The sequence below is a fragment of the Sceloporus occidentalis genome, unplaced genomic scaffold (assembly GCF_023333645.1).
Source record: "Sceloporus occidentalis isolate IW3139 unplaced genomic scaffold, rSceOcc1.0.p SCAF_33, whole genome shotgun sequence".
NCBI lineage: Eukaryota > Metazoa > Chordata > Lepidosauria > Squamata > Phrynosomatidae > Sceloporus > Sceloporus occidentalis.
The window spans coordinates 599154-614467 of NW_028317013.1; the positions used below are offsets into that span (position 1 = coordinate 599154).

General features: G+C 38.2%; 1 protein-coding gene across 1 annotated transcript; it reads right to left on the bottom strand.

Annotated features, from left to right (window-relative positions):
• Positions 1–118: 118 nt before the first annotated feature.
• LOC149298301 (G protein-coupled receptor 161-like) lies at positions 119–11919 on the bottom strand. Its single transcript, XM_089487483.1, has 8 exons — positions 11865–11919; positions 7999–8311; positions 6163–6881; positions 5737–5841; positions 5393–5506; positions 3450–3635; positions 2392–2449; positions 119–182 (listed from the first exon to the last, which is right to left on the bottom strand). The coding sequence occupies exons 2-8, from the start codon at positions 8139–8141 to the stop codon at positions 119–121; spliced, it is 1389 nt and encodes a 462-aa protein (XP_089343609.1). The 5' UTR covers positions 8142–8311; positions 11865–11919.
• Between the last annotated feature and the right edge of the window lie 3395 nt (positions 11920–15314).

The window sequence follows — 15314 nt, forward strand, 5'->3', positions numbered from 1 at the left end:
TTGCAAATACAATTACTACAAATACTTAAGGATACAGTGCACATTAGCACGCTATTGGGAATAACACATCAAAAATGTACATGAAATATAGAAAATATCAATTTATGCATAATAAATTCTACACAGCTTTTAAATACTGACTGAATGCTGATTTTGTGAGTTCTTTAATATGCGCATTCTTCCTAAATAAAAAAAAAAAAAAAAAAAAAAAAAAAAAAGCACTTACCTGACCTAGATCCTCCTCCGTGATCTGAAATTTGTGATCACTGATCAGTAGCTTGAAGTACAGCTTGCCCAACCCGAGTCCCCCATGCATGTGTGTCCATCTCTATTCAACCCATGAGGTGGTCATAGCTCTTGTGGAATAAACCTTTATGCCTTCCATGTCAATGTTAGCCACCTTATAAAGGGAACCTCAATGTCTGCCTGCTGTTGGAAGGCATTGGATGGCCCTGTGCAATGCATAGTTAAATCACTGAGACAATGTCTCCTCAGTCAGTAAAGTAAGCAGTGGCTACTCAGTTCTTCTTGCTTGAAAAACTTGCCAGCGTTGGCCACTCATAACAAATACCGAGGTGAGGGACTCTCCTGCCAGCTCTCCCATTAGTAATTTAATTCAAATGTCACAGCCCTTCCCTTAAGGGACTACATACAGAAAAACAACAGAGAAAAAGCACTGCCTTCTGGATATTGGGTGAGGTTTTTATGGAGGCATCATTTGTCCTGCGATGATTGTAGGAGACAGAGTGTGCGCGTGATTGTATTCTCTCTGCACAAAGGAACCAACAAATCCACATGTGTTTTGGGGCATGTCGGTGAGGTACTGTTGGTGTGTTAGGAAGCACAACGAGCAATACATTTATGTTTGAAATAATCCTTAACTAGGGATGCACCGATGTATATCGGTGGCTGAAATATATCGCCCAAAAAGGGCATTACCGGCAAAATGCCTTCTTCCCCTGGGCGGGCAAGAGAAGTTGTTCACACAAAGCGCGAGCAACACAGAGGGAAGTAGCTGCGAGTGAGTATGCGTGATTAACCCCTTCAGTCCCAGGGGTTTTTGGTACCTCAAAGCCCAGTGCAATTTTGCCATTTTTGTGGTATGTTGGTTCAGCGATTATTCTCCTTCCCTGTGAATAGTGTACCCATATAAATTATATATTGTTTCTTCAAAGAGAGATAGCGCTTTCTTTTGATACCATAGTTAGATAATTAGCTGAAAATTTAAGATGAGAAATTTGGTAAAAACTAGCGACAATTAGGAAAAAAAAAATTATATATATTTTCCCTGTGAATCCTCACAAAATTAGGTAAAGTGATGGAAAATCCCCTCCAAGTTTATCAATTCGGGTGTCCTCATTTCAGAAATACCTAATTTATATAGAATTTCCATACTTTCCCAGCACTTATAGGGAACATACTATAAGGTGTACATTATTCAACTGTGTTCATTATCCAACTGTTGCTTAGATTATTTTGCACAGGGTATGTGTTACGGCAGAGAAACCCAATTTTTTTTTTCTTTTTCTAGAGGGCCATATCCATCCCTTACACAGGGTAGTATTTTTCATACTTATGGCTTAACAGTTTGGAGGGTGTAAAGTTTATTCCTTTTATTATTTTCTTTTTTAAAATGTTTATATTTTCTTTTTTGTAAAAAAGAAATTGCACTGTTAGGCAGTATGGTTAGAGGTCCTCTTAGGGACCTCTTGAACATGTTATTAATGCCAGTGATGTCACAATGACATCACTTATCTCACTATTTTTTTTTAATATTTATTGTATTTTAGTGATTTTTTTTAAAATCACTAAAATTTTAAATTTGTTTTTTAGCATTTGAGGAGAGTTAGAAACATGGTTAGCAATATTATATATTTTTTGTCCAATTTTGGTGTATTTACAACACTTTCATTAAAAGTAACAGATCAATACTGGAGAGAAACATTCAACAATATTACAAAAAAAATAAAAAAAAAAACTATACACACACACACACACACACATATACATATAAAAATTTCTAACAGCAATCACGCTCCTACCATGCCCAGGCAACAAGTAGATGCTAGAACCTGGGCATGATAGTGTGATTGCTGTTAGAAATTTTTATATATATATATATGTGTGTGTGTGTGTATAGTTTTTTTTTAATTTTTTTTTGTAATATTGTGTTAGCAATCACACTCCTATCATGCTAAATCAGCCAGTACATGCTGGAATCTGTGTGTGCCTGGGCATGATAGAAGTGTGATTGCTGTTAATCCTATATATAAATACACGATCTTTGCGATCTCTTCCGCCTAAGATTTTCATCACATAAGTTTCAGAAGTGGCTGTCTTTTATGTTGGCCCAATAAACGGCAGCACCTGTAGCGAAACGCTTAGAAATACCTGTACCCATATTCCATTCCTTCCAATGCCTCGATGAAGCCTGTGAAATTATGGCCACCTATTGAAGAAAGAAAGAAAAAAAAAAATATTCTGCCTAACAATTCCATAAAGCAGTTCTTGCAACCCACAAAACTTTTCATCTGAAAAGTATCTCTAGTATGCGTGATACTCAATTCAGCATTTTTACCTGGATAAAGGCAATGATGGACGGAAAGAAATAGTGATATATAGCGATATTATATTACATTGCCTAGTATGAAAAAATAACTCATACAAAAAAGGTATTCAAACTATTGAATTTATAATAAAAAAAAGTACAAAAAATGTGCACATATTTACAAAAGGCTTATAAAGGAAAATATACCCAAGTTACACACGTTTAAAAATAGTATAATATATGCATGCAGAACAACTAATACACAACGTTAAAAGACGTGGAAGTTTAACAGTGCCACTTTCACTTATACGTACATGAACTGAAACGTGAGAGGAAATTCTGTGGTCCAATAACATTTTGTGGAAACTAAAATAAATAAGTTAACAGATGCCTGCATTATGGCAGTCTCCATTTCAAAATCCGCCATTCCTTTTGTGCTTGTCAAGATTATATTTGAATTTTCTAGCAATTAAAAGCAGTACATAGTACTGAATTCATTAAACTTTCCTATAAACGCTAAAGTCCGAGTACCAGAAGGTGGGGAATGCATTATATTGCAGAATGCGGTAAACACTCAATACTACTTGTAGCGATATGCATGTAACACTATAATAAACATAAGGCACAAAACCAACACTCAATATTAAAGTTAATGCCATGAAGACATCAGTGGCACCAATGAGGACCTTAAAAGTGGTTTTGGGAGCAGGTAGGTAAACGTGTTCACCTACAAATACCTATTTATGCTTTGCATAAGAAAAAAATACTTTAAACTCGTACTAAATTGTACCACTGTTACGTATACTGTGTAACAGAACACATTGTGTTTATAGGTTTACTTCATCAATGCTTTGCAATATGGGCTTTTGGATCACGTGATTTCTGCCAGTTTTAAGCACACCAGTATTTCCTGATGTAGCCGGAAACGCTGAAGAAACATGTGCTGCTTCTTTTCCAAACAGACTGATTTTAGCATCCATTTCAATGGCTTTAGCTAAACAAGACGCATACGATTCCAGGGGACAATCAGAAATACTTTTTTCTGTCGGCACTGGGTGAACATCTGCAAAGAAATGCATAAACGTGTCTTAAGAATTTAACGTGCAACCACCACAAAAATACCACATCCTGGAGCTTTACAGGGTTTATTCACTAACAACGCAGTACACACAGAAGAGGTAATCAAGAAAGGTTGCATTATCCCCGAGAGGTGAGAGTTAAAATGTTATGCAAACTGGGTTTGTGTATACTGCACAGCTGTGTCATAGCGTACACACACACACACGCCTAATTTACATTACTGATATAAAGAAACATTTTATTAAAAGCCAACTGGTCAAAACGCAAAAATTCGAACAGGTTAGGAAATTATGATATGGTAAATATTAGTCAAGTGCCCGTGGTACTGAAATGGTTAATCATCTTGCACACCTAGTAACAATAACCTAACGTGCCATATATAAATGCATTGTCACTAGGGCTGCAACTAACGATTATTTTAATAATCGATTAGTTGGCCGATTATTTTTTCGATTAATCGGATAAAGAAAATGCAATTTTTTTAAAATTTAAAATAATGTAATAAAAAAAAGTACAATTTACACTTAAATGTCTTTATTGCAATGGCCTCTCTCTCTATTCACCCTCTTATTTTACTGACATAATAATAAAAGCTACAAGAACCCAAACACGGTGTTTCTCAAACTAGCTTTTAATGCAAAGTTATTAGTAAATATTAATTCATATGTTAACTATTTTTCATATTTAATAAAAACTATGAGAAAAAAGCCTTGTTTATATTTTCTTTTATTTACCAAACTGCCCCCAGTTATGCACATCTGACCCCCAGCTTGCCACTCTGCCTCCATATATGCCAGAGATTCCACTGTGCCCCCGATATGCCTTATACTCCTTATATGCCAGTGATATGCAACTGAGCCCCCTGACATACCTTTTACCCCCAAATATGTTTTATGCCCCCCTGATACGCCTAATATCGATATGCCTTATACCCCCTATATGCCCTGAAATTCATAATACCACCCATACACCACTCTGGCTCCTCCCCCCTCCCATACGCCACTCTGGCTCCTCCCCCCTCCCATACGCCACTCTGGCTCCTGTCAGCAACGGAGGTTCAGAAGACACCAGGGAGCCGGGTAGAGAGGCAGAGTGACGTATGGGAGGGGGAGGAGCCAGAGTGGAGTATGGGAGGGTGGCTCCCATACACCGCTCTGCCTCTCTCCCGACTCCGTTGCCGACAGGCACTTTCACTGCAGCTTCAGCGTAAGTGAAGGGCAGTAATGGAGGGGGTCTGCGCGATGCGCACAGAGAGCCTCTGTTACTGCCCTTCACTTACGCTGAGGCTTCTATGAAGCTCCAGTGAAAGTGCCTGTCAGCAACGGAGGTTCACAAAGCACCAGGGAGTCGGGAGAGAGGCAGATGGGAGGGGGGAGAGAGACGGAAGTGAGAGACCGGCCGACAGCGAGGGGAATCCAGGTCCCCTGCATCGTTGCGGGGGATCTGGATTCTAGTGTTATAATCTGATCTCTGTTTGAGGTCGGATTATATAAGGAGAGGAGTTTTTCAGAGCATTTGCTCTGAAAAAAACCTCTTTTAATAATCGATAAAAATCGATTCGACTAAATGATAATGAAAATCGTTGACAACGATTTTCATTAATCGATTATTATCGATTAGTTGTTTCAGCCCTAATTGTCACTTAACACTGGGTATTAGGCTGCTTTGATGAATTAGATTATTACAAAACTGAGATTGTAAAAAAAGAAAACAGGCAGGTGATATATTAACTATTTGAATACAAGACATTTAAGTGCATACCACATTTCTGCTCCACTTCATCTTCAAACGTCACAGAACTCTTTCTCCTGGAATAGAGAGCTCGAGGCTGTTGAGTACCATCTGAACTGCAGTCTTCAAGCAGCATTACATCAGTACCTATGAAAGAAAAGAAAAAAGTATTATCAAACCCACTGATCAAATTGCAATCCATAAAATGATATTCACATGACCCAACTATCAAAGTGAATATGGTATTTACACATAAAGCGGTATACTTAGAGAAACGGGCATTTCATCTGTTTAAAACAAAATTAAAATGCAGATATTAATTTCAAGAACGTTGTGAAATGTCAGCACAAAAACCAGAGGAAGTGAAAGAAAATTACCTGAATCGTTTGAGTAGCTAAAGCCAGTGTTTGTGGTCGTGCTCTGATGATCAGAAACCTTCCCATTTGCTATCAGAGCAGAGAGGTGAGGAGGTAACCCAAGGTCTAATGAGACAAGAATAAACAATCATTAGTAGATTAGTCAGTTTAGTTCTGGGATTTAAGAAGAAAATGAAAAGGTATTTTGAATGGATGACACCAGATGTGTGCAAACATGCACCATTCCAAACAAAGTTTTGTGCAAAGTTAATTTAGTGCAATGAACATAGTCCTACAAGGACAGTCCTTATGGATGAAGTTGTAAAAATAAATGACACCAGCAAAAGAATTTAAAAATACATAACATAAAAATACCTTCACTTCTGCTAAAGTAAAGAACAATCTTCAGCACATTAGAAAACATGTTCACGGACAGGCCTCCATTACCTGTTATTCTATTGGAGATGCTGAACATTCTTGACGTTCTAGGTTGATGAAATGGATCTCGGTACCGATTTCCAAAGCACATGCTTAGGAGTTCTTTCCGGACAGTTTTATTCCACAGTCCGTAAATAAGCGGATGGCAGATTGCACTTGTAAACGACAGCCAGGTCGCTAAAGTCTCCAGGACTGGAGAAACACTGTTTTTCCCCCATAAGGCCTCAGTGCTTATAACAATCATGTACGGACCCCAGGTAAGGACAAAAGCACCAATGACAACCAAAATGGTTATGAAAGCTTTGCACTGGTTGGCTGAATAAACAATACTTGAAAAGCCATTCTTTCTGCTTCCCGATGAAGAAGTAGAAGTACTTGAATTTTTTTCTCCATTCTTTTGGGAGACGTCTTGGATAATCACAACAGTTCCACAGTGAATTTTGCGAGCTTTTATTCTAGCCACACGGAATATAAAGCCGTAGCAAATCATCATAACGATGAATGGTAAAAAAGCACACCATATTTGCCAAAAGGCAGTGTATCCAGCTTCTTTGTGCCAAGCGGCTACACACATCCATTTAAAGTTATCAAATTCTAAGGAGGACCATCCAAAGAGAGGAGGGAGACAGCCTATAAGGGAATGCAGCCAAACATATGCAATAGCCAGAACCGCCCGGTTCCCAGTAATCTTCATAGGGTAAACCATTGGATAAAGAACAGCATAATACCTGTATTAAGAAAAAGTTAAAACAATTTTAAAAGTGGAATACAATGTTTTAAACTATTGCAGACTTTTTAAAAAGCTTGTGCAAACAGTTTGCAAGAAGTATTTTCCGGCAATAAAACTGACATTTAAAATGTGAGAGTTGATAGAGAGAAAAAAAGGGTCATTACTACACAGATTCCATCAAGCACAATCTATAATATGAGTTTTGACAAATTGGCCAATTTTCAGGTGTAGGTTTCTTTTGTCCACGTGGATAACTTGAGCACAAGAAATCCCCGCTTAACAAAACATAATACATTCCGAACATGCAAAAGGAGGAATCAGCAGAGAGTATGTACTAATAAAGAACAAATAAGCATTAGCAATATATTTAAGATGTAGTCAACAGTTTTTGGAAGTAGACAATGTGAGCGGTGAATGAGATAGATGGGTGAAGGAGGGATAGAGTCAATGGTGACAGACAGCAAGCGTGTTGGGTAGGGATGATGGTTCCATCATTGACATTAACAAAGAAAAAAAACGTTAGTGTTAGAAGGATGGAAGATTACTTACATTTTAAAGAGACTAAGTTTTAGGAATCATGCAGACACACATTTAGAAAAAAGAGACGAGGCATGATGACAGAGAGCGGATAAAAAAAGGCCATGGTGGATTCATGCTTTCAAAGCGGGGGAGTTAGACTGCGTGTCTGAACGTAACAGAGAATAAAGTGAGAAGCCACAGAGCTCGTAGGGTTGTCAATGGGATGTTGAAATTACCAGGGATGATGAGACATCAGATGAGAAAAAATTAGGATATCATGTGAGGTAAAAGTGCCCTAAACATTACATAAGTGGAGGTTGATGCATTTAGGGTAAGCCAGGGATCAATGTTTTACAGAAGTGATGCTCAAATTTCAATGAAAGTGTGATGCAAACCCAGTGTCCCCCGAGGGGACGTACATAAAAAAATTACACTAAAAAAAAATTCAGGTTCTTGTTATAAAATGTTTGCATGCAGGGGCAATGGCATCATGATATCTCCATAGCATCTCCATAAAAGTACTATCACCAAATCATTGTCACAGCAAGAAAAGGGGTCAAATCTTATCTATATAAATAAGAAAACGAAAAACTTACCGATCAATAGCTATAATCCCTAAAGTAAGCATGCTTGCGGAACTGATCAACATGTAAAGTAATGCAGAAAAATTGCACCAAACTACTCCAAAAATCCATTCTCTCAATATTGAGCTAACAATTACAAATGGCAGGACTAACATAGAAAGAAGGAGGTTGGAAAGCGTCAGACTAAACACAAACTTATTGCTAAGCGAGAGCAGATAGGATTTCTTGTATAGGGTAACCACTATGACAAGGTTTCCCAAACATATTAGAATATCGATAATTATTATAGCAATGGACTCCGCTACTATGGTCGCTCCGTTTTCCTCTTCGTTGTCAGGTCCCACAGCCTTTCCATCAGTAGAGTTGATGTTCATTGTAATTCACATGGCTATTCAATTTGAAGCAGGCTGGAAACCTGAAATTGTAATTTAAAAAAAAAAAATTAATTGGAGAATAAAGTAATATATTCACAGTTTGCCAGATTTATGCAGCCAGCCAACTCAATCAAATGAAGTATGTCTCCATGATGCATTGTGGGTAATTTATGAGGGGATTTGTGGATCACAAAAAAAAAAGCATTCCAAACACGTGTTTACATATGTATGACGAAAGCACATAGGTAAGTATAATTAAATTACATCATAATATATTCTCAAGATTTTTGCGTCTTTTCCTGTCAAACTACTGGACCCCGCATACAAAACTTCAGAAATTGATCATTTCCACTTCCTTTCTCTACATAGCTCACGTTAGTTAACATTTTCCATGCACATAAAAGTTCAGTGAAAAACAAATAAAACGTACATAGCGCGGGTACCGTCAGAAGGGAAGTCGCCAGACGCATCGCACCGAACGGGGGAACGCCGCAATGTATGCACCCGCAGGGTGTTCTCATAAACGGAAACATACGATACAAACTAAATAAACAAAACGGAACTCCCGCCTATTGTATTACTGGAAGCAGGGGCGAGCACACAGACCTGGAAAGCCTATACCCCTGGCCAGATTCCATGTTTTGCCTATTGCGCATGCACACTACAACTGTGCTCGACTAAAGGATGCGCGACGCCGCAGATTAGTGACGTCATCAGTTGACCACGCCCTCAACAGACTAATGTAGAGTTAGTGGTAGCGGCCCGCCGAGTGTGCGCCGATTTGTAGCTTGCTACCCGTGTCCCTTTTTCCTCCTAGATTATCATTCTTTTCTATGAATTTAGAATAGAGGGTTGGGTATAAATGAATCAGTGTTCTCCAGCCCTAGTAGTACTGTAATAGTAATGTGTACGGAGACTGAAATGAAACCGTGAAACTAAATGGTTCACTCATTACTTTTATTTTGTAATATTTGATTTTATTGAATCCTTTAATTTTTTCCTCATCAGCAAAATGAGTACACATCAAGACAAAGAATCTACGCCGCAGCATCCGGTGATATTAGGTGCGCTCGATACAATGGGAAACGGGTGACTGAAGCATATAATGCCCCTACATAAATGCCCATATATGCCCCTACATAAATACACCAGATGGTCTAGATTGGAGGATATTGGTAGTGGAATGGCTATATGTAAATTGTCATAAAGCACGAATAATCACCAAAAAGTATTCATCTGCCCTTCCAGATTACTGAAACGCTGCACATGTATGGGTTATTGTGTAATCTACAGGCTATACTACGAGACATGTTCATTTCACTACATGACAGCACACAGGAGAGGGCAGGGTAGGCACACGGAAAATAAAGGGTTAAATTCACTAGTGTATAGGGTACACTAAATAGAAAAGATACATTTTCACCAAAACATACACTACTTTCTACAAGGTGCTGGAAACATTAAATTGGTACTAAGGGCCCCAAAGTGTGCCAAGAAAATGTACCCCAAACCATTACACCAGCCTGAACCATTGATACAAGGCAGGATGGATCCATGCTTTCATCCCTGTCATCTGAATGTTCCAGCTGGACCAGGCAACGTTCTTCCAGTCTTCCGTCGTCCAATTTCGGTGAGCCTGTGCGAATTGTTGCCTCAGTTTCCTGTTCTTAGCTGACAGGATTGGCACCCGGTGTGGTCTTCTGCTGCTGTAGCCCATCTGCTTCAGGGTTTGACGTTTTGTGCGTTCAGAGATGGTATTCTGCATACCTTGGTTGTAACGAGTGGTTATTTGAGTTACTGTTGGCTTTCTGTCATCACAAACCAGTCTGCCCATTCTCCTCTGACATCAACAAGGCATTCTTTCGTCCACACAACTGCCAGTCACTGGATATTTTCTCTTTTTTGGACCATTCTCTGTAAGCCCTACAGATGGTTGTGTGTGAAAATCCCAGTAGATCAGCTTTTTCTGAAATACCCAGAAGTGGCCAGTGAGTGTATATACACATTAGAACCTCTGTAGATCCATACTGTTTGTCTCTGACAGTGCCTTTCTATGCATAGTTCATCTTTCATGCCCTTTTGCTTGTGCTATTCCTCCTGTTCCCAGTCAAAGCCAACAAGAGGGCCAGTTGTGAGATCACCATTTGGTCAGTGTGTTTGTAACTCAACTGGGACACCACTCCTGTCATATTGCACGACAGGGTTTCATTAGGAGTGTTTGATCTGTGTTTATAGACAGTTTGTTAGGGTACCAACTTCACTACAGTCCCCTTGCTCACATTCTTTAGAAATAAGACATGTGGCGGGTAAAACATCCCTTTAAATGTGTCATGCAGTGACAATAAAATAGCCCTAATCAGATTACAATTAAGAAGATTTTACATGTCTGGTAAACACTACCTGACAGCCACACATTCACTCTTCCATAACACTGGGCAGTTACTGAGCTGATCTTTATCACCAGATATATTTGAATATGGATTTAATATTTTTAAAAACTAGCCCACTTACTAATGTTTTTATCTTAATGGACATGGAATGAACACACGTGAGTATATGTTTTCATTATTTAATGTTGTTTACACTGCTAGAGATGAAAAGGGAGGTATGAACTGGTATGGGAATGAGAGGTTACACCAAAACAAAGTATATTTATTGTATGAACTGGATATTAAAAGAGTCTCCCCAAAAAAAAATCAAATCTAAACACTGGATTAAAGTTTATTTCGTACCCTTTGGGACCGAGGATTCAACACTTTTGCGGTGCTCGTGTTTAGATGTAATTTTCTCCTCACTCATTTAGGTTATATATTGGGTTTTTTTCAGGACAAGAAGGGCTTTCTTCAGAGGATTTTTGGATCATATTATCTAATTTACTATAAAAAAATAAAATAAAATATGATGAAAATTAAAAAAAAAAACTTTTTCTCACTTTTATTTGAAAAATATTTTACTCATCCAAAAAAAGCTAATGAAAAAAACTGTTAAATATATTCTACTATTTGTCCTGAGTTTAGAAATACCCAATGTTTTGTTTTTTTTGCTTTTTTCTGCAAGTTATTGGGCAATAAGTACAAGTAGCATTTTGCTATTTCAAAACTATTTTATTCCAAAGCTGGTCATTCTGCCCCATGTGCCATTTCGGGTATCTTTGAAGCTGGCCAAGGCAATTTACCCCATCAAACCATGTTTTTGAAAACTAGACACCCCAAAGTATTTCAAATGCTAGTATTTTAACCCTTTCCATGCATGAGATTCTACCACCAAAGTTTGTGGTAGTAATTTTTTTTCACACAAATTGTACTTCAGGTATAAATGTATGGCTCCAGGTTATACGTCACTATCAAACAACACCCCAATATTTGTTCAGCAACATCTCCCGAGTACAGTAATACCCCCCATGCACGTGTTTGTTGGGTTGTTTGGGAGGTAAAACACCACATTTAGGAAGTGTGCATTTTGTAATCTAACCATACATTTTTGAAATTGAGGCATTACAGCAACACAATTGAAGCGAAGAAAGTGATCTAAGCTTGTTTAATGAAACATTGGTCGTCATGTGACCGTTTTTGCGTGACGTGCCTGGCCCAGGTCAGAAGAGCCCTTTCTACACAATTTTGAACCAGTACGAGGAGACAAGAACAAGTGGTCTCAGGGGCCGCCTTCAGGCACGGCCCTGTTGCAGTTACGACCACTGCAACCTCTGTAGTTACGCCAGTGTTCTCAGCAAAGACCCAACCCCATCATCTGACATCACCTAAAACATGTGCCCCTGGTTATTTAAAATGTTGGGAAGTATGGAAAATCACAAGCACACAGTGAACTTTTACCTGCACAGCAAACAAAACAATGCAGGTGTAACATGACAAACGTTATAGACAAAGTAATTTTAGTGAAGACAGAGTGGTAGATAAATAGAACAGCCGCCCATCAAAGGTGGTAGAGGCTAATACAGCGAGGGAATTTAAACATGCAGGGGATAGGCATAAAGCTTTCTAAATTGGTTAGATGAAGGGATAGGAAAAATACATGTAAAAAAAACCAGACAAAAAAAAATCCACAGCCCATTATCCCCTATGGGGTCTAGTACTAATACATTACTGCAATGAGTGCAGATTCTTTACTGATCTTTGCACCACTTGTTTTCGGTTAGTGGGTGAATGTGTTTCATGGGTCTTAATGTGGACCAGTTATTACAGATAAAAAGTGAATTACTATTTTTTTCATGAGCACACAGTCTAAAAATGTACCAAATCATAATTAACCCCTACGTCCAAAAAACGCATCCCAAGAATCCCCTATGGACGTACCGGTACGTCCTGCCCTTCTTGCAGCGGCAGGGACACATCCCTGCCGCTGCACGGGAGATCAGGCTGTCGGACTCCCCCCTGACAGCATCGCTGGCTTTCTGCTGTACAATTTGATGTAACAGCTTCCGCCACGATTGTGTGATCGGGCTTTCCCTTCCAGGTTGCGTCACTGCTGACGTCACTCGGAAGTTCATCGGGTGCCGATGAGACACAGACGCTGTGATCTCTATGCAAGTCTGTGGGGACTTGCATAGAGATCACAGTGTGATCGGTGCAGGGGGATCGCAGGGAGGAGAGTGAGAAACCATGTTTCTCACCCTCCTCCCATGCTGAAAAACGAAAAGGAGAAAAAAAAGGTTAGTGATTTAAAAAAAAAAATCACTAAAATAATACAATAAATAATAATTAGAAAAAAACAATAAAGTGAGCTAAGTGATGTCATTGTGACATCACTGGCATTAATAACATGTTCAAGAGGTCCCTAAGAGGACCTCTAACTTTTTTGTTTAAAAAAGATATATAAAAAATACAAAAACAAAATAAAAATATATATAAAAAAGCTAATAATAATAATAATAAAAAAAAACAATACATCCCATTGCCCTAACACAACATCTACCCAGTATAACCCTCCTGCCCCCGTTCACCACCCCCAAACCGGTTAAACCATAAGCATATAATTCTACAAATTCTACAAATAATGTACACCTTATAGTATGTTCCCTATAAGTGCCGGGAAAGTATGGAGAATCTATATAAATTGGGTGTTTCTGTTTTTTATGTATTTTTCAAATTTTCGCTAGTGTTTACTTAATTTCTCATTCTACATTTTCAGCTAATCATCCAACTATGGCAGGGGTTCTCAAACTGCGGCCCTCCAGCTGCTGCAGGACTACATCTCCCATAATGCTCCTTCAGCTAAGGGGCTGGCTGAGGAGTATGGGAGATGTAGTCCTGCAGCAGCTGGAGGGCCGCAGTTTGAGAACCCCTGAACTATGGTATCAAAAGAAAGCTCTATCTGTCCTTGAAAAAACAATATATAGTTTATATGGGTACACTATTCACAGGAAAAGAGAATAATCGCTGAACCGACATAGCGCAAAAATGGCAAAACTGCTCGGGGACTTGAGGTACCAAAAACCTCAAAAAAATTGAAGGGGTTAATATAATCCTCACAGGAAAAAAAAAAACAATTTCGTCACCAGTAAGAAACAATCAACCCCGCGTTCCTAGAACAACCACTAAACAAGAAGGTCCATTTCCTGTCAATCAGCTCATGTTTAACCAATCAAAATTGAGCTGTCATAACCAATGCGAGCCTAGCACTTGCGGGACTTGTGCGATCACATGACCGGCTGCTTGCTGCTGCACCAGGAAGTGGCCTGCGGGTTCCATGGCTGCAGGTATTAGTTTGTGTTTACATATATGTATGGCTTTAAACATACATGTCGGTGTGGGGTTATAAGAGACCCTTCATATTTAACGTGTAACGTTTCAATAAGTGCACGTAGACAGAAACGTAATATAGCTCACACAAAGCAGTGTCCATATGTTTGCTTAGAATCGAGATTAATAAAGATAATTTAAATTTAATTATCAGCAGTGCTGTCATATACTTTTTTGTGTAAATGGTAATGCATCCCTTAATTATGAAAGATATTTAATTCGGAATATATCATATATAGACATAATCTAAAATAAATGGTTGTATGAATCCTGAATTTTATATTTTTATATATATATATATATATATATATATATATATATGTATATAGTGTTTGTTTCTGTGTTGCTGTATAGTATAGTATCTGTATAGTGTTGGGTAGAGTATATTATTCGCGTTGGGTCCATGATTTACAATTCAGTCGTGTTTAGGCTTGGAACTAGGATAGAAACAAGGAACCACTGCCTGATAGATATTGATAGCAAGAGAATGATACATTTGGCAGTATGCAGCAATAAATTAATATATTTTCCATCTAAAATTTCCAGAAAGTTTGACTTCATAGAGAATAAAAACCAGGAAAAAAACATTTAAGGGAAAAAATAAATAGGGATGCTGTATGTCTGCATCATACAAAACAGAATCAAATGGAAATGTTGTCTTTTTTTTTATTCTTTCATTTACCTCTGAATTGCCATTTTAACAGGATCTGCCTGGTCTCTATATTACTCTGTGCCCTAAGATCAAGGTCTTCTTTTTTTAAATGTCAATTTTCCTTCTTGTAACAGAAGCAAAAAAAACCGAGGAACTGTCAAAACAGTCCAACGATTCAGAGGTAACTTCTTAAACATCTTAAACTATCTTAGAATGTCTGTGTGCAGAATCAAATGCTGCTTCAGTATATACAGTGTCATGAATGACTTAAATATGTTAATCACATGCTATAATGATAATACACGCATGCACACATACCCATGCTGCAATATTACTTACTGGCATTTACTACCAACATTCTAATCACTTTTATTAACCATTTCCTATCACCATTCTAAACCCACACCTTATAGTAAGATACTATTTGCTATTTCCCACAAGTTTTTAAATACCCTGTTTGAGTTACGTATAAAAAGTGATTCTGGTGTATAGTTTGAATAGTAGTCTTATAATCATATCCACCAATAGAATGAACCAGTCAGAAGG